Below are 21,843 nucleotides of genomic sequence, written 5' to 3'. Positions count from 1 at the left end.
CCCCCCACCCTCGGTGAGCACGCCCCCTCAGTGAGCACACCCCCTCCCACTGTGAGTACACCCCCTCAGTGAGCACCCTGTGTGTGGAGTGTGCAGATTTCTTTTTCTTGCGCATTCTTAGTGCCTAGCTTCTTCATAGCTTGGGAGACTATAAAACCCTGTTGTGCACAGACAGTGTTCCTCTAGCTTTCTCTGTTGGCAAGAAGGAATGAAAGACCTGGCTTGAAAGCCATAGACTAAATTTAAACCTTAGCTCTGGGTTTTCATTGTCTTTTAAGTACATTTTTTATTTTCTTTTAAGCGCTTTTTCTTTTTTTAAGGAAAAGCAATTTATGATCACAGAAACATATACAAGGAGGAAAAAAGATGTATTATGCATCTAAATGTAATTTTTTAATGAGATTTATAGCTTTTATTTTTAGTGTAAGATAGTTAAGAGTAACTCTTATTATTGTGTATACATGGAAGTTGTAATCCTGATTTTCTCATGTGGTTGAGTATTGAGTGGGAAACTGCTACTCCATCCTCCTCCTGCAGGCTGCATTTCCTCTTCACTTCAGAGGTAACTCTGCGATGACTGACTGTAGTTCTGACTCAGTGGTGGTTGCAGGCAGGACTGACTAGTTCAGCTTCCTCTGCTGTCAGCCTTCCAGGAGCTTGACTCCAGTTGACTTTCTCCTGCGTGGCAGTTGAACGAGCTGGCCTCATTCTCCCTGAAGCACCATTTGTTTGAACCATCTTCTGTTGTTAGGTTCAGAGTCGCCACATGCTAAACTCATGCCCTATCACTGAGCTGTACCCCTAGGCCATGTTAGCAAGATAGTGGGCATGTGACAGATGAACAGTAGTGTTTGGTTTGGGGCTGGTGTTTTGGTGATGGGAACTGGATCCAGGACTACTTCTGGATAACAGTTGTGCTATCTTCTTATTTTATCTAGGGAAAGATGAAAATTGTCCTGCACTTTGTACATGTATAAAATTGAGTGGTAAAGGGAAGTTGTTTTTTAATCATCCATCCAAAATCCCACCATTGGAAACAAACTCTGTAAATTAAGTAGACAAGCACTGACTGTTCTAGTATCCTGCTACCCAGCCATGGCATGGTATCCATGAGTGTAAACATACTATTATAAACACACTTGTTTTCTTAAAAAAAGATACAAGATACAAGCTTATCTATACTGATTTATCTAAGGACATTGTTGTATTATGAAATAGTCTGGATAAACTCATCTTTTATCATTTCTTCTCTTTCTTCCTCAAAGTTGATATCCTTTGCCTACTTTGTATTGGATGTTAGTCAGTCTCTGTCTCTCTCTGTCTCTGTCTCTCTCTGTCTCTGTCTGCTGTCTGTCTCTCCTTCTCCCCGTCCCTCCCTCTCTCCCTCCCGCCCTCCCTTCCTCCCTCTCTCCCTCCATCTCTCCCTCTCCCTGTCCCTCTCCCTGTCCCTCTCCCTGTCCCTCTCCCTCCTTCCCTCCCCCCTCCCTCCCTCCTTCCTTCTCTCTCTCCCTCTCCCTCTCTCTCTCTCTTTCTCTCTACTTTCATGAAAGCTTTGAGACTCTTTCTCCATGTTGACTTGCATTAATCCCCAGGGAGCTCATGGATTAGTTCAGTAATAGAGATGGATGGAGACCAAGGAGCAAGGTTTAGGCTCATAGACACTTGTGCTGCATCCGTGTGGCCCTTTCCCGGCTTGCCTACCTTCTCCTCAGGAGACCCTTTTCAGCAGAACACAGTCAGCCCTGGTTTCCTCTTGCTCTTGGTTCCCACTTGTATGGCAGCTGCTTGCTCCTGACTCTGGAACCCCTCTCTGCTGTTGCTTGGTTAGCTCTCACTTCCCAAGTCAAAGGTCCCTCATGCACTGCGCCCTCTGACTTTCCTGTTTGTGCCCAACTTTTCCCCTGGCAAGTGGCTCATGGACTCTGCTTCTCAGACATCTCACTTGGCTCTGAGTCCCCATGCCTGCATTCTCCTTTCCCATCTCATCCTCATAGAACTGTCATGCTTTAGACCCCCACATCCCTCTGCTCAGCCATCCTAGAGATGTTCATCCTCTTGTTTGTACAGGCCGACAGTTCCAACCATGCTGATTTCAGAAAGGCAGACAAATGTTAGTGACCACTGACCAGCGCCTACTCCCTCTGACCCCATTTCAAGACCAACGCTTGACCTGGGCTTGTTCTTGGACAGCAAGGCTTCAGTACTTGGGCTGACAAGTCTTTGTTGGCTCTTAAAGACAAGATGGGCATAGTGGGGGACACAGACAAAGTACCTTAAACAGCAGTTAGTGAAAAAAAGCAGTGTGTGTGAGAGAGCCATTGCTCTGCCCAAGCAGTCGCTCCTGTGCCTGTTTACCAGCAGACTAGAGCCCTGGAGAACCGGTCTTTCTGTGTTGGACTTAAAATTTTTAAAAACACATTTAGACTTTTTTAAAAAATCACTTATTTAATATGGGGGGATTAAAAAAGAAATAAAAAGAAACCAAAACTCCATGGCCCCACTGCCTGTGTGACCAAAGTTCCCTGCCTTTTCATGTTACAGATACAGGAGGTTCTGATAGCCTGGACTTTGGACAAGTAGGGAATTGAACACTTAAGCTTTCCTCTTTCTCCTTCCAAGTCCCATTAGCCAAATGTCTGTTAGCTTGCCAAAAGTTTCTCCTCTGATTTCTGGGCCACCATTCTGAGAAGAATGGTGAAATGAGCTAATCTTTGCTTTGTTCCTGAAAGAAGTCTTAACCAATAGAGATGTTCTGGTCCAGGGATACACCTCTGGTCTGGGGGTACACCTTTGTACTTGTGGGTCTCTTGAACACGTGAAGACCATGGAGGAGGCAAGTCCTTCTGAGCTGCAGGAGTGCTGTTAAGCCTGAGTCTCTTTGCCTGGGCTCTGCTTTAGAGGGTGGGGGGAGGGGGAGAAAAGGTGCACACCCTAGAAGATGAGGAAGATGGCTCTAAAGGACCTTAAGGCAAGGGACCATACCACTGCCACCAACTGAGCCTATGTATAGTCCACAGCTGAACAAGTTTTAAATATATGTATATATAGCACATGTACCTGTAACTGTCAGTATGTCGCCCAGAGCTTTAAGTTCTTCATAACCACATTTGCACATGAAACATGATCTGAGTTTATTCACCCAAGAAGCTGTACCTGGTTTGGAACATTCTCTGGTGGTCTGACTGTTTACTCTTCTCAAACAAGTTAGAGCAGAGATGCAGCTCATGCCTTCCTGGGTAATTCTGATTTTGCTTGAGCAGCTGATTCAGTAACTTACAGACACCAAATGACCAAGTGGAGGCAGGAGGTTTACCACAGCCACCTGGATATCACTGGCAGATCTTCCCCCCTTTCAGCCCCATGGGGGTTTTGTAAGCAACAATTACTTTTTCTTGTCTGTCTGCCAAACCTGAGAAAGCAGAGGCACAGGGGAATGAGAGCAAAGCAGAGACAGAGGAAGGCCGCTTTCAAGGCTCCGGGGCTGAGGTGTAGATAGTTGGTCCTTAAAAGATAAAGCATTCATGCGTTTCTCTTCAGATAGTCTCTTGAAACCCCAATGTTTCCTTTTTTCTCTTCAGCAGGAAGATCCTCACAGGAAGAGGAAGCTTCAGGAAAAAAGAGAAGGAAGCACACAAACCCTCAATTGGAACAAAACTCGAACATGTAGAAAAAACAAGAAAAGGGCCTCTGCTCAGGCCTCCAGGTACGCGGCTTCTGCAGTCCCTTCCCAGTTTGATCCAGATCTTCATTGCACAGCAGTGCTTCCTGTCTATAGGCGTAGGTGGGCAATAGAGCACTGGACAGTGTTGTATTCAGACTGAAAGGTGTTTGCTGAATCAATAGAGTGTCTCATTGTAATTTCACTCTTTAAAAATACCGTAACATGACCTTTTAAGACTTATATTTTTACCTGCCCCTTATAAAATGCTAAAAGCTATGGGAAATTTTAGAGAAAAGACCTAAGTTGTCCCTTATAACATGCTACCTACAAAGTTGGGCACTATTCCTTAGGAACTCTGCTGCTTGGAGACACTGTCTTCTCAGACTTGCGTTTCTTATCTGGAAGAGTAGGGGACTAAACTGTCTATGCCTGTGGAAGCTCTTGTTGCTGGGATTCCAGAAGTAATCCCTAATTCTAGTGTACTCTAAGTTTCTCAGCATGAAGATTTTTTTTTAAGCAGATAAGCAGTGTGTATGTTCATTCTGACTCCACATCTAGCAAAGTAGCCTTTGAGTTCTAGTTTTTCCATCTCTGATTCCCGGCACAGCACATGTGTGTTGGAGCCTCCTACAGACATGTTCTCCTTCCTTTCCTTATCTACAATAGGCTTTTCCAATTCTGCAGTTCCCCCCTGTCTGCAGGATATCCCCTGCAGTGCCCAGTTTTCTATAGAAAACTCCATTCCAAGATCCTGACACCTGTCCTCAGCAGTCTCTAAATAGCCAAGACAGGAGCCCTCTCTCCCTCACGCAGGCTTTTCTTTTGAATCCTGGCATCCAGAGGCATCACCACATTTGAGTGGGTGTGAGGTTCCACTGTGCGATAATTGAGCATTCTGAGGGCTCAGAGCACCCAGGAAGGCTGTCACCAAGCTCAGCACTGCAAGAGGCTGCCACCAAGCTCAGTGCCCATGGTTCAGCATCGTCATAGCTCCTCCCAGGTCCTAGTCTGTATTCCGGGAAGACAGTCTGGAGGCAGTTCCAGGGCAGCTTCCGGGCTCTGCTCTATACCTAATTCACACAAAGCAGTCAGCACAGTGAAAATAAATACATTACATACCACATCATATATGGTGATTTATTTGAGAATTAGAGTGCAGTATTCTTTATATAGGAAAGATCGGGCTTTTTTATATTCTCCTATGTGTATTTTCATAAATTTTACTTATAACTTTAACATACTATATTTTCCTAAATAGGAACACATAGAAACATAAGAGTACAACTTCACCAAGTAATCTTAGGAAACTTCATAAAGCTTATTTCTGAGATCCAAGCAATTAATCAAATTATTTAAAAGTGACTAGCAAGTAGTCTGTGTCAGCTCATAAATGAGAACAAGGGAGGCATGGGCAGGCACTGCTGCACTGTGTCTCTGGGTGCCTGTTCTGCCTTGATCAGAAGCCAGTGGCATCCTGCTCTGCATCTCCCGTGTCATCCCACATTCCTCTCAGGCACTGCCATGACCTATGCAGAGAAATGTTCCATTACTCACAGGGCACTTCTATATGTTTTCTTTAATAAAAAAAAATGTATTGGTGTGTGCACACATGTGGGTATGTAGTGGGAGTACATGTTAATGTGTGTGAACACATGTGTATGTGATGGGAGTACATGTTAATGGGGTGTGTGCACACATGTGGGTATATGGTGGGAGTACGTGTTAATGTGGGTGTGTGCACACGTGAAGTTCAGAGGCTGATATCGGTTGTCTTCTTCAATCCTTCTCCTTACATTTTGAGACAGTTTCTCACTGAACCTGGGTAGCTCATCTGCATGGCCAGTGAGCTCTAGGAATCCTCCTGTCTCTGCTTCTTCAGTTCTGGGTGTAAAGGCTGCCATGCTTAGATTTTACATGTGTGTTAGGGATGGAATTCTGGTTTCCATGCTTACAGATTGAGCACTTTATCAAGTGAGCAATCTTCCCAGCCAGTGCATTTGTATATTTCTACTTAGAAAACAGTATTGTAATTATTTCCTTGAGTTCATGGCCCCATAGCAGAAGTGTGGCTTAACTTAAGAGCTCTGGGGACAAGAGCCTAATTCTTTGTACTGACTGCACTTCAACAGTGTGCTGAGTAGGATTCGATCAGTAGTTGCTAAGCAAATGTTTGCTAATGAGGAAGTCTATATTTAAACGAACACTCAAACCTTCAGAGACACAAAGCAGCAGGTTCACACACTGAAAATCCAGAACAGACCAGGAGCCCTGGCTCTGCTCCTGAACTGCCAGGCGACTGAGCAATGCCATGGGACCTGTTTTTCTCACTGTAAAATATGAAAATAGATTAAGTGTCCCTAAGTTCATTCTAATTCAAAATGGTAACCTCTTGGGGATGCAGGAGTGCAAAAAAATTGAACCTATGACTTGTGTGTGCTAAATATAGTTCACCATCACTCTTCCGTCTCCCATACCTTTTAGGGGTCTTTCTTGCTCATCCTCTTACAGGACTCAGAGAGGGTGCCTCAGATTATAATTTTGGCCTTACCTATCTCAAGCAGAAAGTGTGTCTGTGTAATGAGCTAGAGATGTGATCTTTTTCACAGTTCTCCCAGGCCTTCAGAGCAGAGCGAACAGAGGCTTGTCTGCAGTGATGTCAGAAGCTGGTGTGCACAGGACAGTGCTGGGGAGACGTGTAAAGCTGGCACGGAAATTGCGGGCAGTTCCCCTGTGCAGAGAGAGGAGGGTATGTAGCACTGAGCTTCCAATGGTGTCCTTGTGATCTGTTCTTTGAGCTTTTGAATGTCATTTCAACTGTCTTTTTACAGGCCACGTAGGTGTTGGCAACTCCAGCAGAATGTTGTCAGGGTTAGATCAGAAAGCACATGCCCTTTTGAGCCTGAATGTGGCAGCTATCCCTCAGGTCTGTCCATTCTCATCTGTCTTTGTGCATACTGTTCAAGATGCAGGACCAGTGAGCACAGGCCTTGGCAGGGCCCCTTGGGGAAAGGGCAGAGCCAGGTAAGGCAGGGTGTCTGTCCCACTTTAGAACTAGTGATGTCTGCATGGTTCTGAGCTTCTGGATCAGACTGCTGCTACACCAGGGATCTACTGGGCAGTGCCCTGGGAGTGGGAGCTATGGGGACACCAATGCCAGAGCCAGTGTAGGAGGGAGGACAGAGGGCAGGAGGCCACTAAGGGTGGCAGTCGAAGTAATCTGTGATCCAGTCCACACTGACGTACCCACATACTAGCTCCACTGTGCACACTGGACGCCAAAGCTATGGTCTCTAACCCTCTTCCTTGGTGATCCCTTTAAAAGATGGGTGTTGCTCTTCAGTCTCAATTGGGCATCAGTAATCAGCAATATTTTGAAACCTGAAATAAATATTTTAATAATAAAGGTGCATTATAAGTCTCTCATCTATTCAGTAGAATAGACTCAATTTTCTTGATAGAAATTTTGTTTGTTATTTCTAGAACCATTTGCGTGTAATTCAGTCTGTTTTGCAGTTTGAGGCTCAAATCCCACGCTAGGCAAGTGCTCCTCTGCTGAGTTCCACAGAGCCTTGAAGCCATTCTTAGATGAAGGTTCTACCTGGTCCTGCTGTCTGTCCGCAGGCAAACCAGACTTAGCTTGTGCTCTGCTGTTCCCTCAAGTCTGTGGTCATTTTTCACTAGCTGAGCAGAGGTGGCGACTGTGAAAATACCCTGCCCTTCTTACCCCCGTGTCCACTTGCTCCCACGGCACTCGTGGGAACTGCCTTGGTGCAGCACAGCCCCTCTTCTGCCTCTCCAGACAGTTACTACCAGAAGTCTGAGAAGAAGTGTGCAGACAAGTTTTGCTCGGACTCTAGCTCTGACTGTGGCAGCTCCTCTGGCAGTGTGCGGGCCAGCCGGGGCAGCTGGGGCAGCTGGAGCAGTAGCAGCTCCGACTGTGACAGGAGGCCAGTGGTGGACATACAGCAGTTCCTGCCACCTGGTGAGTCAGAGGCTCCCATCTGCCTGCAGCCAGTGCAGAGCTACCTTGCAGGGGACAGAGCGCTTGCCTTGCCTCAGGCTGTCTGCTTAGCTCTCCTCCTTTCTCCTCATGATCTCCATTGTTACTGGTACTATTTCTGTCTTTGAAACGCTTCAAAGACCTAAACAATTGTATATATTTTTTATTGTACTAAAGTATTTCACAGAACTGACTTTTTTTTTAACCATTTTAAATGTACAGAGTGGTGGCATAAAGCACGTTCATTTGTACTGTACAGCCATTGCCACCAGAACTTTCCATCCTTCCATACTGAGACTCTGTGCCCATTAAGTAGTAACTCCTGTTCCTCTTCAAGCCCCTGCTTACCTGCTTCTGCTTTCTGCCCCTAACATATGACCGCTTGGATATCTCAAGTAATTAAGTCATGAATGATTGTAGACATGCATGATTGTCAAATGTGGAGTGTATGGTTGTCCCATATGGCGATCATGGATGATCATAACCCATGTGTGACTGTCTTTGTGTGGAACAGGAATGATTTTGGATTATGCTATTAGTCGTGTATGTGGGTCAGATATGATTATTTTTTTGCTGAAAGATTGATTTCACCAAGTGACATCCTTAGGATTCATCCATATTACAGACCCAGCTCCCTTCTTCATCAGGGTTAATGACATTCCATTTTGCATGTAGAATATGTTTGCTTATTGCAATTCATCTGTGAACAATTGGTCACTTTTACTTTTTGGTTATTGTGAATAAGAATAATACTGTTATTGGCACGTATCCTCCCTTATTTTTGAGAATTTAGTGACGAGATCAGTCGTGATTGTATTCTTGTCTTCTAGAATTAGTATCTTTTTTGACCTTATTTACTGTTTCACAGTTTTTGTTGTTATAGTGGTATTACATTACATGGTATTAGGTATTATATGTTATTAGGTGTGTGTATGCGAATGTGTGTATGTTTGTGTGTGTGTATTTTAAGTGTTTGTATGCATACACTTCACATATACACACACCATATTGCACATGTGGATGTCAGAGGACAACTTGTGGAAGTTGGCTTTCTCCTTACACCCTGTGGGCCCCAAGGATTAGACTAAGGACATCAGGTATGGCAGCAAGTGCTTTTACACACACACACACACACACACACACACACACACACACACACACACACGCACGCACGCACGGAGAAGGATAGAGAGAGGGAAAGAGAGGGAGAGGGAAAGGGAGATTGATTTTTTAAAGGGAAGAAAACCCTTGATCATCTACCCACTTTTCCCAACAGAACCACTTGTCATGAATTTTTTGTGTGTACTTTTAGTATAATTTTTTTATGCTCATAATTCCATCAAAAACATGGGAAATTGTTTGTTCTTAGGTTGTATAAATGAAACAGTAGCTCAAAAAAGCATTCTGCTCTTCTTTTTTTTAATAGTCCTGGGTCAGCAGCCCATTTTGTGAGGTTGTCTTCAACACAGTGAAGGGGATATGCAGAGACACAGTAACGCTCGTTCCATAATTCCCCATATATGTAGAAATGTTCACCTTGCACCCTGAGAAAGCTGTAGGCGTGGCTCTGCTCCCAATCTGGATCCACATGCGGGTTCAAAGCAGTACTTGCTTGCCCCATACTGTGTGGTGCGCTGGTTAGCAGGTCACGCTTGAGCCCAGTATTTCCCAGGGCACTTGCCACCCATATTCTGCCCTCACCATTATGGATGCCTATATGGAAGCTGGTAGGCAGGACCCCAACACTGGCACTCAGGGAGGCTGCTAGGGGGGATCATGACTTTGAGATCATAATGTAAGACCCTGACTCAAAACCTATAACAAAAAAATAGGGATGTGGAATAATTCAGTGGCTGAGCATGTGCAAGATTCTGGCTTCAAATCCAAAATCAAATGCCAAAAGAGAAAAGATGGATGTGAGACTCCAGCCCAGGTCCTCAGCATCCTTTCTGTTTCCCTCCTTGCTCTCCACTCACCCCTTCAGTGTTTCCCTGATGTTCCCAAGGTTTCAGTATCACAGATAATGTGCTGTGTGTCTGTTTGGTAATATGCTTCATGTATAAAAAGGTGACGATTTTCTCAGCCTCTGAAGAGATTGGCCTCTTCCTTGGAGAAAGCCCCAGCCTTGTGGAAACGCAGGCTGGATAGGGGACAGGCTGTGGCATTTTGGTGGATGAGGAGGATTTTCATGGCTAGAGGCAGCCTGGTTTTCACACACTAGTTTTGTACTCTGTTTACCAAAGGACCAAGAGTTTGCCAAGCAGTACACACATGGGGCTTGAATTGAAAACTTAACTTCTAGGAAACATAGAAGGGCAAATTTGTGGGGGAAGAAAGGGTGGCATTTGAAGAATGGTAGTACAACCTTTACATTGTGTCTGAAGGTTGGAGCATGGCAGGAAAGACATCCCAAGCTTGGATAGCCAGCACCCACACTGAAGCTGCTGTGGTGGTGCCCTGAAAGACAGGCAAGGGCAAGTCCTTGGAGCTCGTGGGTTTAGCTCTGTGTTTAGGGGCAGGCCCTGTCTCAAAATCCAAGAAAATAACAGAAGACATTCAACATTGACCTCTACCGTCCACGTGCATGTGAACATACACCTATGCACACACATTCAAAGGATGAGTGAATGTGTGTTGGTTTAAGATGAAGCAGCTGAATCGAGACAGCGTGCTCTGATAATGCCTTGCTTTTAATGCAGGAGATGGTGTTTCCACACAGGATTTCCCTTCAGAAGCTTCTGTCCCCTTGAGCCTCCCACAGCATGTCTGCAGCTCCACGTGAGTATTGGGGGTCCTTCCTCACTCCTTGCTGCCTCAGAGCCACCCACCTTCTGCTTTTCCATCAGTGAGGTGCTTTGCTATGTAGGCTAAAATAGAAAGAAATAAAGAAAAAAGCCTTTTAAAGACAGAGAAGCCAGATCTGATTATATTAGTAACTCAAATGAGTGACCATGATCAGAGCTCATGTGGGGATTCTCTGGTTTCATTGTCTTCTCAATGATGTGGCCACACTGGAAACCACCTCCCCTGAGTGGAACTTGAATTCAGTCTGAGCACTGATAGTTCAGATGCCTGGGAGACACATCACAGTCTCTTTGTATGATGCTTCCTTCATCATCGGATGAGAGAGAGAAATGCAGAGATACAGGTGCTTTTGGTTTCTGTACACAGTGGGTTCTAGGACCTACACACACTCCCAACTCTACAGATCCCTCATATAACATGGATAGTGACATGTGCCTGTCATCCTGGCACTCAGAAGACTGAGGCAAGAGGATTATCATGAATTAGAGCAGCCTGGGCTTTGTACTACTAAGGACTAGACTGATTAGCCAGTATTATGGGGCAAAACGGTGTCTCAAAATAGGAACAAAATGACGATATTTTCATAGGACTATTTTTGCCAATCCTCCCATATAAATCAGATCATTTCCAGATGCTAATGCAATACAAATGCCTTGTGATAGAAATGTTAGACTACCTTTGTAGGATATCCTGACAGGAGAAAAACGTGTGGATTTTCAGTGCCCACTCAGCCTTTGTAGGTCCGATTCCACAGTAGATGATAGCTGCTGTGCAGTACTTCCTCTAGATGTTTTCAGGCCACCCATGACCGAGGGTCAGCTGTACCTTTCATAGTGAGAGGAATGTGGCATCAGCATGAAGGATGGCCCTTTGGCATGACACCAGGTCCCCAGGATGCCTTGAGAGAGGGCAGGTATATGAAGGCTTGGCTAACACACAGGAAAGCTCCCTGTGAACTCTGTCAGAGGTGGAAAGCCACCGAGCAGTGAAGACTGCTGCTGTCTATACAAGCGTATTGGAAGCTACAGCTGACCCCACGGTAGTTCACTTGGTTTGTTCAGGCAAGACATACGTCATAGTTTTCCTCAGCTCTTGCCTGGCTCTGCATCGTTAACACCTGTGTTTCTAAAGGGACTATGGTGAGACTCCAATGAGATTTGGCAGTATGGTTTTTGGATTTCCTGCATGGAAGTCATGGTTTCCTGTCTTCCTTCTGCCTGCAGAGATGCGAGTGGCCTGTCTGAGTTCACAGAGTCCTCCTGTCCTGGTCTTCCTGCCGCACCTGCAGGTGCTGGAGAAGAGAAAGGTGAGGCTTGCGATTGCAGGCATCAGCCGAGCTCTGTGCTGGGAGCTGGAGAAGGCACCTCAGGTGGGGCCCCTCCACAGCCTTGTTTGTAGGCATTAGGGCACCTGCTTTGTGGATAGACGTCACTGCCCCAGCCAAGCATTCTGCATCAGTGTGAACACCCTCAGTAGCCATGACCCAGACAGACAGAGATGTTCCAGAGCTCCCAGCAGAGCCTCCCACTGCACTGAGCTCACTTACCCAGTCAGAGATAACAGAAAAAAGAGAAGCAAAGCTGAGGTGAGGAGCAAGCCAGGACAGTGGCCTTGCTCCGCTCACCTGGCCGTCCTCTCCCCCAGCCCACCATGTGGGAACCCATTAACTGGGCATCAGCAGCCTATGTGGACAGGCAGGCTCCTGAACCAGGATTGGGGCAGAGCTGAGCACTGGCTCCCCACACATCCTGTAGGTGGGAAAGACAGTAGAAACTGAGATGGCCAGAAGAAATCCTGCCTCCCGCTGGGGCCTCCAGTGAGGAGTCGCTCTCTCCTCACCATCTGTTCCCAACTTTAACATTCTCTTTCTCTTCATCTTCTAGCTGCCTTTTCTCTGGCATCCTGTCTTACTCTGGGGCTCTTCCAAATCAGGGTCAGGAATCATGGCATGACATGCCTGAATTTTTCTCTCTGTGGCAGCATTAAGTTTGACATACATACTTGTTTCTGTGCATAGAAATGCATGACAGAATGCTGTCCAGAGGGAGCAGAGTTCCAGGCCAGTTGGGCTACATAGCAAGGCAAAAGCTTGTACCCATTGGAGAATAAGGAGGAAAGATTAAAGCTCTGTGCCATCTTGCAAACGTTCTGAACTTCTCAGATCGTTACTGGAAACAGATTGTTGGTGAACTGGACCCAGTCATTAATCCATACAACACAAATGTTTCCAATGAAAGAACATGCAACATTGAGTCATTTCTACTGTGCCAAGCCAAGGTTTGGATGAAGGTTTGGCTGAGTTACTGTCATTTCTATGAGCTACTAGAGGGTAGGATTTAGTTAATCCTACCCTCTATTAAGAAACAAGAAACTCCAGATACCCAGGGCTAGCAGAGCTTAGCAGAGGAGCCCCTGCTTGGTAAGCACAAAGCTCTGGCTTCCATACCTACCACCAAAAGCTGGACCTCCTTCAGACTCTGCTACTCTTATTCTGTCTGCTAGAGTTTCTGTGAAACCTGGTCTCCCACTCTGATTTTACATGTGTGTTTCAGATGTTGTTACCCGCTACCCACTAAGAATCTACAACTACTTTTTTTAATCACCTCTTGCACTGCTTGGCTGAGTCCTAATGAAGTCAGTTGTCCCCTGGTCTGCTGTGCATGGACTTCATCCTGCCCATTTTGCTCTCTCTCACCTCTCTACTTTTGCCCCTGCCCTGCAAAAATGCCTGGTCCCTGAGGAGCAAGTTACGTGACTTCCTTAGGTAACTGCCTTCACCTTGCAAAGCTCATGGTGGTGTTGCTAGTCCTGCCTAGCCCCAGGCTCTGAGGTGTAACATACACCTGCTAGTAGGTCTGATGTTCTCAGCTACCTACTCCTCATGGTTCCAGTGGCATCTGCTGTCCTGCTGGGCTACTTGCCTTCTGCCTCAATCTAATTGCCCTTGCTTCTTACTCCAGACCTTCACAAGTTCCCCTCACCCACACTGGCCTACCATGGAAGGCCTTCTGCTTCTCTCCTGTTGCCACCTTCTGTCCTGGGAGTCTCACCCATTCCTCTCTTTCTCCACTGTCAGCTGCTCATCTCTGATGAGTCCTTCCTGTCAGGACGTGAGTATGCTGTGATCCCTCCCATCTTTAAGATGTCAGCAGTAGCTGTACACTGCCTCAGAATGCTCTTCTTTGACTACTGTTGGGTTTCATGGCTCCTGTCCCAGAAGCTTCCTTAGGGGATCGGTGTTGGTGATGGCAACTCCTTCTGTCCTCGCCCTCAAAGCCTGTGTTCTCACCTTCCCACCACAGCTCCTCTGAAGCAGGAGTCAGGTCCCTGGCATGGCTGTGTGGCCCTATCCTTGATCCTGTTTGTCTTCACTCCCCATAGACCAGTTTCAGTTGTGGGTTCCCCATTCAGTTCCTCATCACCCCAGAGTAACCCTGGTTCTTCAGAGCCTTGGCGCCTGCTCATCTCTCTTTTTTGTGGTTTGGCTCCTCTGCTAGACTTCTCCACATTTAAAGCTTCGAGTCTCAACTCCCACAACTCAATTCCCACATCTCTCAGATTTGTGTCTATAGCTTGGGCCTCTGAACCATCTTACAGCCAACTTCTGGTTGAACACCTTTGCTTCGGATTATAGCAGCTACTGTACACCAAGTGCTTGGGTGTCCATTCTCTCTTCCTAACTGCCTAGGCCTCAGACCTCAGTCATCCTGGGCGTTATTTTCTGTGTCTCACACGTGACCCACTGTCTTATTCTGGTCACCCTCCCCTTCTCAATCTGTAGAGCGTGGCAACTTGCTCCCCACCTCCTCCCTGACTACCCTGCTCCCTGAAGTCCTTACTGAACACTTGACTGTCTCGGCCTGACAGATGGCCTGCTTCTGCCTTCCCCCTTCTTACCATGTGCTATTATGTGTTTCACATAAATGGGATCACAATGACTGTAAGGGCTGGGAAACCCCTGAGATTTTCTTCCTACTCAGAAGTTAACATCTTGTCTGGAAACAGACTTCTGGCTCAGACAAGTCTCAGAACATCAAGAGGCACAAGCTTTGTTCTGTTAGTTCTTCCTCCATCGCCCCAGGTATAGCACAGACCTGAATGGACTCTTAGTTTTAGGGAACTCAAGACTTGATGGGTGGGAAGCATTGTTCTCCAGAGCTTGCCTTGTGTCCACAGTGCAGCCACAGGCAGACATTGGTTCTGCCCTGTGTAGTATGGCCAAACCTACTATCTGGCAGGCAGTGGTGGTCCCGTACTGGAGGTGTAGTGCTTCCTTCAGCTGCTTGTGAAAGCGAGGCATGTTACATGCATTGCAGAGACAGCCTGGCAACAAAGGCGCAGTCCTCCTAGACTGGCAGCTGTATGACAGGATGAGACACAGGCTTCTCTAGAGGAATAACTGCCATTTTGTCACGGGCATAGGGCTGTGCCAGCTGCACCAGTGCAGAGTGTCCTGAGCAGCCCCAGAAAGACAAGATGGATGTAGATGTGGTGGGAGGTGAACCCATCTCTGTCCAGCACCAGGCCCTGTGCTCCAAGACATTGATTTAGCAAATGTCTATGGAAAGATAGTCCAGCAGGCCCCCAGTACGTCTGCTGGCTGAATGTGTAAAATTGGCGTAGCGTGGGGACTCGTGCCCAGCACTCCCGCTGCTCAGCATCCAGGGTTTTCTCACCCAAGCACAGTGCCAATCCAGTTAGCCTCTAGTCCCTCCCTCCTTCCCTCCTTCATCATTTAATCACTGGCTTTTCTCTGTGGAGACCCAGTCACACCCACTTTGGGGCCTTTGTCAACTGTTCCCCACCTAGCAGGAGCTCCCAGACACGTATGACTCATTCCTTGTCCTCAGTCACATCTTTAACACAACGTTCCCTCAAAGAGACCTGATCCACCAGACTTAAAATTGCTACATGGACTCCGCCATGTTGCGTTCTGCTGACTTAAACATCCTTCCTTGAACCCTCAGGTCTGTACCCACCTGGAGGCCTGTGGCCTTCCCAGCCCGTATGTCTGAGCAGCAGCTTCAACTGCCCAGTGGAGAATGGTGCCCCGGGTGTGTCTCAGGAGTCTGCCTCCATCCCTGACAGGTAGGCCCCACTGCTCTGATACAGCTCTGCTTGGCCTGAGGCTGAGCTCAGGGCGTCCTCATGGATACCAGGCCTGTGCCTGGGAGCTGTGTGTTTTCTGCCTTCCGGAGTTACCCTGTGCTGTCAAACAGCCCAGCCACTGTGAGAAGCATGAAGTCAGAGCCGTACAGTTGGCAGCTCCGTCTAACATTCCCCTGTAGGCTGAAAGCATGATTTCGTGCTTGGAACAAATCTCGAGTGCTCCTATTACCTTCTCCCTGGCAGATCTTCATTTCCCCGTGGCTCATTCTTGAACACACTTACAAAGTAAAACCGATCAGAAACCTATATCAGAAGATTGTTACACAATAGCAGTTGCTTCAGTATGCCATACAGTATTATGTTACTCAGTCAGGGGACCTGGCAAATGTCAGTGTCTGTTGTCACAGGACCCACTTGAAGATTTCTGGTTTAGCTCATTGTAACAGTATCCCCGCCTTATTCCATGATGCACAGCCAGTCAGCAGTGACCGCAGTACCAGACAGATTATAGTGGTGACCTTTCCGAGCTGAAAGCTGCTGTGTTCTGGGAAGAGCTGGATGTTTGATTGACAGGACCAGCATGGCAAAGCTCTTCAGGTGTATACTGAGGGACCCCTTGTCTTTCCATGGTGCTAACACAGCTGTAGCCAGATTCTGTGTCTAGCTAACAAATGAATTTTGGAAGCTAGCTTGCCTTTGACCCAGCCAACTGTCCTGCAGGTAGAATGTCCTTGGCAAGAAGCTAAGCTCTGGCTCTGACTTGACAGAACACACCATTTATGTCCCTAAGCTGGAGATTTTCGGATGAGGATGTAGGGCAGTAGAGCTATTCCTCTGTCTTTACTCCTCTATTGGTGTGTTGTACTTGATGCTAGCCCTTGATTTTTTTGTTTGTCTTTTGTAGCAGTTTCATTGATTGGAGTGCGTCCTGTGAAGGCCAGTTTCCCAGTGTGTACTGCCCTCTGGAACTGAACGATTACAATGCCTTTCCAGAAGGTAAAGCACTTGATCCGTGCCAGCGGCACGCTTGCATTCTCAGAAGTCAGAGCAAGTGTGTGTGCACTTCACAGTGAGCAGACTCGATGATCCTTCGTGGGGCTGCTACTTGGATCCACTTGTGTACACGGAAAGAGGCAATTTTGAACGGCCCTCCCGGCAGCCCTTGCTCTGGTGTCTGGGGACTTCTGTGTGTAAGCTCATCCCACTGAGTCCTGAGACTCAGGTAGAACTGAGTCATTTATGTCTCTATAGTCTTAACAGGGCAGCTGGTCTATTGGGCAGTGGGGGCACTAACTTATCAGCAGGTGAACCTTTTATGGGGTAGACTCATTCTTCAGCATGTCGGGTCTGGGGAAACCAACCTGGAGCAGGAAAAGTGGGCACATACAGGTGCTCCATCAAAAAACGTGTGTCGTAATTAGTAACTGAAGAGTTAGGAAATTTCCCAATCATCTGGAAACTGCAGGATACAGCTGGGCCAGGATTTCTCTTGCTTGCACTGCCCTTCCCAGTCATGTGTCCAGTGTTGATTCTGACACTGCATTACAGCCATCTAACCACTAGAGGGAGCTACAGCAACTGTCTACTTAGGATTAAGGCTTTAGTAAGTACTTTATCGGACCCTGTGACCCACATGCAGGATGATGAGGTTGCGGGGACTGGTAATTAACAAAATGGAAAGTAACACAGCTGGGAGGTGTATCCAAGAGTTCCTGAGACCCGAGGGTTCCATCCTCACCCAGCACTGAATGTGTTGGGAATTGAGGGTAGATAAGAATGTCGGCACTACTTCTTTAGAAATGCTCTAAGTAAACTTTGTTAGAAGTATCCTTGTGTAATAAATGAGTACAGACACATCAGCCCTGCCAGGTGGTCTGTCTTAACATGCAGGCTAGACTCAGTGTTAGGCAGCCTTTATCCTAGATTGAGAATTCTGCACATCAGGGACACTTTTTTTTTTCTCCTATTCCTCACAGAAAACATGAATTATGCCAATGGCTTCCCCCGCTCCTCGAAAGTTCAGACGGACTTCATTGGCCACAGCACGCCCTCTTCCTGGAACACTCCGGCCAGCATGCCCGCTGCCTGGGGCCACGCCAGTCTCGTCAACTCTCCAGTGAGTGTTGCCCTTCCTGTTCTCCTCCACTACTTCCTATTCTTGTGCTGCTCCCTTCAGCAGAGAGTTCAGGTCAGGCAGAGCTGGTGGGATTTATACACAAGAGTAGCAGCCACATTCTGAAGGCTGTACTGTGGAGACAGGCAGGAAGTCCGTGTCAAAGGCCTTTAGTGGCCTCCACAGCCGTTAGTGGGTTAGAGGTGAAAGGGGAGCTCTGCAGCTCCGTCTGTAGTGCCTACACTGTCTCTCTTCATGTCCACGCCACACATTTCTTCACATGAGACATTCGACTGAACCCTTTAGATTGCAAGTAGACTTAAAGGATCAGATGGAAGTGTCATAGCAATGTTTGGGACGGTTTTACAGCTCTCAGGTGGCCAGGTGGCCATGGCATCACAGCTGTGTCCCCTGGGATAGCTGTTCAGTCTCAGTGTTTTGTCTGGAAAGCCCCTTCTTGGTTTCTAACCTTTGGCTCTCGTTTCCACCTTTATTTCCACTTCAGTCCTACCTCACGAGCACCCGAAGTTTGTCTCCCATGTCTGGACTTTTTGGTTCCATCTGGGCCCCACAAAGTGACGTGTATGAAAATTGCTGCCCCGTCAGTCCTGCCACAGAGCATTCGACCCACATGGAAAACCAGGTCATGTGCAAGGAGTACTACCTGGGCTTTAACCCGTTTCGTGCCTACATGAACCTGGACATATGGACTAGCACAGCAAACCGAAATGCAAACTTCCCCCTATCCAGGGACTCCAGCTACTGCGGGAACGTATGAGGGGCTGAGTTCTGAGCAATGTGAATAAAGGGCCTTGTGTTTTGATTCCTAGCGTAAACTGGTTGATGCGATAGAGTACAACATTGGTGGATATTTTGGCACTTTTATATAAAAATAAATGTCTTGTTTGTTTGTTTGTTTTTGTTTTTGTTTTTTAAATCTGAGTGTTCATTTTTTGGTTGTTGTTGGGTTTTTTTTTTGTTGTTGTTGTTGTTGTTGTTTTGAAGCCTTCGTAAATGAGTTTTACAGACTTGGCATCTCAGATCATGACTTCCACCATTCAGGAAGGGTGGCCGTGGCTTCTGTCCAAGCATCCCAAGTATCCTGGGGATGCTGCAGAGAGTGTGACTTAGTCCATCAGTGCCTCTAGCAGTCCGTGCTTTGGCAGAGGACCTTGTGGGCTGACCTTGCAACCAATAAGATGAAGGCTGGCAAGAAAGCCCACCTAGCAGGAAGTCCCTTCCTGATGGGGCTGTCCAGGAAAAAGCAAAGCTTAGGTCCTGGTACTGCTTTTCTGTCGCCCTCATGGTAACAGTTGTCCTTGCTGCTCTGCTAGGCAGTTAGGGTTGGACATCCGGGAGGGGGGCACTTCCTTCCTCAGCACCAGTACCTCCAGGAGCTGGGTGCTGGTGATGGGGCACTTGGCTTGTAACTGGCATTAGAAGCCTGCTCTGAAGTGGCAGTGTCTGTTGCTAAGCATAAACCTTGAGAACATTTTCAACTTTGAATAAAAGTTTCTTATTTTTATATCCCATTTTCTCTTTATTGGAAATTGAGGTTGGGGTGGTTTTTGAGTGGGGTGCTGAGGTTGTTCAGTTTATTCCTTTTACTGTGGGAGCCCTGAAGGGAGACAGATGATGTCCTATAAGCTCAGGGTTGCCCTTTGGTAAGGCAAAGCCTTCTGGGCATATAGTTCTGGGGAGTCCTCTATAGTCACCAAGTCAGAATCCTGGTGTGGATGAAACAGACCCTCCAGGACTGAATAATATTAATTTATTTTTATTTTTGTTTCTATAGAACAAAAGGCAAGGCCTTAGATACCTTACAGCCATGTTCCTATTGCTATTCATAAAACCCAAAGAATAGAAACAGCACATGTTTATTTACAGATTATAGACATTGGTACATCCAAGAAATGGAAAACCACCCTGTCTTAAAGAGGAGTGGAATTGATCCATGCTGGAAGGGTAAGCTTTGAAAACAGTATGCTAAATGAAATAGCCAGTAAATGCTGGCTGGGTCTGCCTGTGACGGTCTGGGGACAGATGGGTGATTGACAGCAGAACAGTCACTTCCTGGAATGAGGGTTAAGGGGGAGTAGGGAATTAGCCTCCGGTGGCATAGAGCTCCTGTTTGGGATGACAAATTCTGCAGATGGGTAACAGTTACATAGCACTGGGAACAAACAGTGCCCATGAACTAAAACACAGTTAAAATGGCTACAAATGGTGACTTTTGTGCTTAGTCTGCCTACCACCGGAAAAGCATCATGGGATAGTGGAAGAGCCCGATAGCCTGTTTTTGTAGCGTCACATTCACACTTGGCTTCTAGAGTATGAGACATGAGCTGTTAGTGCTGCTTCAAAACTGCTACCTCATGAGGGAGCATTGTCTCAGTTTCCCACTGGGAAAGTGAGAAGACACTTTTTTTTTTTAATCTTTTTGCTATTATGCACACAAAATAAAAAATTTTCACTTTTACTGAAATATTATCGTTAACCTTAAGACCAAAGAAACATGAAGGTAGTTATCATTTGTTTAGTATTTGCTAAGCAGTTTCTCCGGGCTGGGAGCTGTCTCAGACTGTGGAGAGGACAGAAGACAGTCCTAGCAAAGAATAAGATGTCATGGATGTACTGCTGCCTCCTGGAGCAGGACAGGCCAAAAAAAAAAAAAAAAAAAAAAAAAAAAAAAAAAAAGCCTCGGTTACTTGAGAGGCTCAGTTCCCTGAGGGTTGGTGAGAGATGGGCTGGGATGAGGGAATGGGCAGCAGGTCCTCCAAAGTGATCAGGGCGTCTCAGGTACATATGAGGTAAAAACTTGGACCGCAAGAAAGCTGGTGTCAGTGGGCAAAGGCTTGCAATGGGGACACAGTGACAACAAAGGGCTAAGACAGGCTGCTGGTGTAGCTGAGCTTATTGGTCTGGGGGTCACACTACAAGGACATGGAAGGCCACCTGCACGAATGCCTTAGAAACCAAAAAAAAAAAAAAAAAGGTGGGTTTTCCTCCTGAGTGCAGTAGTAATGTTTACCTAAGTTTGAAAACCAGAAGTTGGCTGCTCTGGTCCGAGTGAGGGTGGTGGGTGGGAACTAGGGAATGATGTGGAATTGTGCTGAGGTCTGGGTCCATGTGGTGGGGCCACTGAGAAGGGAGTCCCCACAGCCACAGGGGTGGAGGCATGGAAAAGACCCTGACTACAATAGCAGTGCACATTGAAGGGTCTGTGGGTGTAGACCCAGCAACAGCAGGGGGAGCTCCAGGGTCACCTGTGAGAGGAGGAGGCCTGTCCTGTCTCCCTGCCCTCCTGCCTGCCCTAACTGCAGCTCACCTGTGACTTCTGTACCTACGTCTTCCTCTGTAAAATGGGGATAGTAGTGTGGCATGCTTCAGAGAACCATAAACATTAACAACAGACTTTCTTGAGATGTACTGAGACCTTCAGCTGCTGTTCGTGCAGTTACTGTCATCCTTCAAAGGAGCCAGGGCAGGGTCAATACCAGATCCCAGCTCTGGCTGAGGCAAACTTCTATAGTGAATTATTTTAATTAAATAAATAAAATCACATAATTTTCTTCCATCACTTCCTCCCTTTTGTCCCTCCTATGTACCTTCCCAATTCATAGAGCCTCCTTTATCTATGGTTGTTAAATATCCATATAACAAACATGAATACAACCTGTACAATCTATTCAGTATTGCCTAGAACTGTGTGTTTCTAGGGCTGACCACTTGGTATTGGATAATCAGTCAAGGTGCTTGTCCCTGGGGAAGACTAATTCTCCCTCTCTCAATACTTGTTAATTGCTTGTAGCCCTTCATCTACAGGTGGTGCCCCGTGAGATTTCCCCCAGCTGTTGGGATGGCAACAGGTGTTGGAGTTGTCCACATCCTCTCTAGGTAGCCATGCTGCCAAGGTTTCAGGGCTGAGGCTTCCCCATCAAAGCTAAACTAAACCTCGAAGCACAGTTCCTGGTCCTGACTCTTAGAGTTATTCGGTTTCTTCTTCTGCAATGTTCCCTAAACCTTAGGTGTGGTGGTTGTGTCGAAAGATGTATCAATTAGTCAGATACCCTGTGCTCAGTTGTTTCTGCCTTTTTTTTTTAAAGATTTATTTTATTTATTTTATGTGTATGAGTACACTGTAGCTGTACAGAT

General features: G+C 46.7%; 1 protein-coding gene across 5 annotated transcripts in view; it reads left to right on the top strand.

Annotated features, from left to right (window-relative positions):
* Positions 1-19,215, top strand: part of Tmem131l (transmembrane 131 like) — a 141,512-nt gene extending 122,297 nt beyond the window's left edge. For 2 of the 5 annotated variants that reach the window (XM_031374201.1, XM_031374205.1), the window contains 9 exons: positions 3,579-3,703; positions 6,268-6,407; positions 7,461-7,643; positions 10,361-10,439; positions 11,690-11,772; positions 15,434-15,554; positions 16,480-16,571; positions 17,552-17,691; positions 18,194-19,215. In XM_031374201.1, coding sequence (XP_031230061.1) covers positions 3,579-3,703; positions 6,268-6,407; positions 7,461-7,643; positions 10,361-10,439; positions 11,690-11,772; positions 15,434-15,554; positions 16,480-16,571; positions 17,552-17,691; positions 18,194-18,466 — 1,236 coding nt within the window. In that variant the 3' untranslated portion in view covers positions 18,467-19,215. The remainder of the gene's footprint in view (positions 1-3,578; positions 3,704-6,267; positions 6,408-7,460; positions 7,644-10,360; positions 10,440-11,689; positions 11,773-15,433; positions 15,555-16,479; positions 16,572-17,551; positions 17,692-18,193) is intronic. The other 3 variants (XM_031374202.1, XM_031374204.1, XM_031374203.1) reach the window with 3 other exon arrangements.
* Positions 19,216-21,843: the final 2,628 nt, after the last annotated feature.

This window comes from Mastomys coucha, unplaced genomic scaffold (genome assembly GCF_008632895.1).
Source record: "Mastomys coucha isolate ucsf_1 unplaced genomic scaffold, UCSF_Mcou_1 pScaffold16, whole genome shotgun sequence".
Taxonomy (NCBI): Eukaryota; Metazoa; Chordata; class Mammalia; order Rodentia; family Muridae; genus Mastomys; species Mastomys coucha.
Note: the sequence above shows the minus strand (reverse complement) of the source record. Positions and strands in the feature narration are given on the sequence as shown.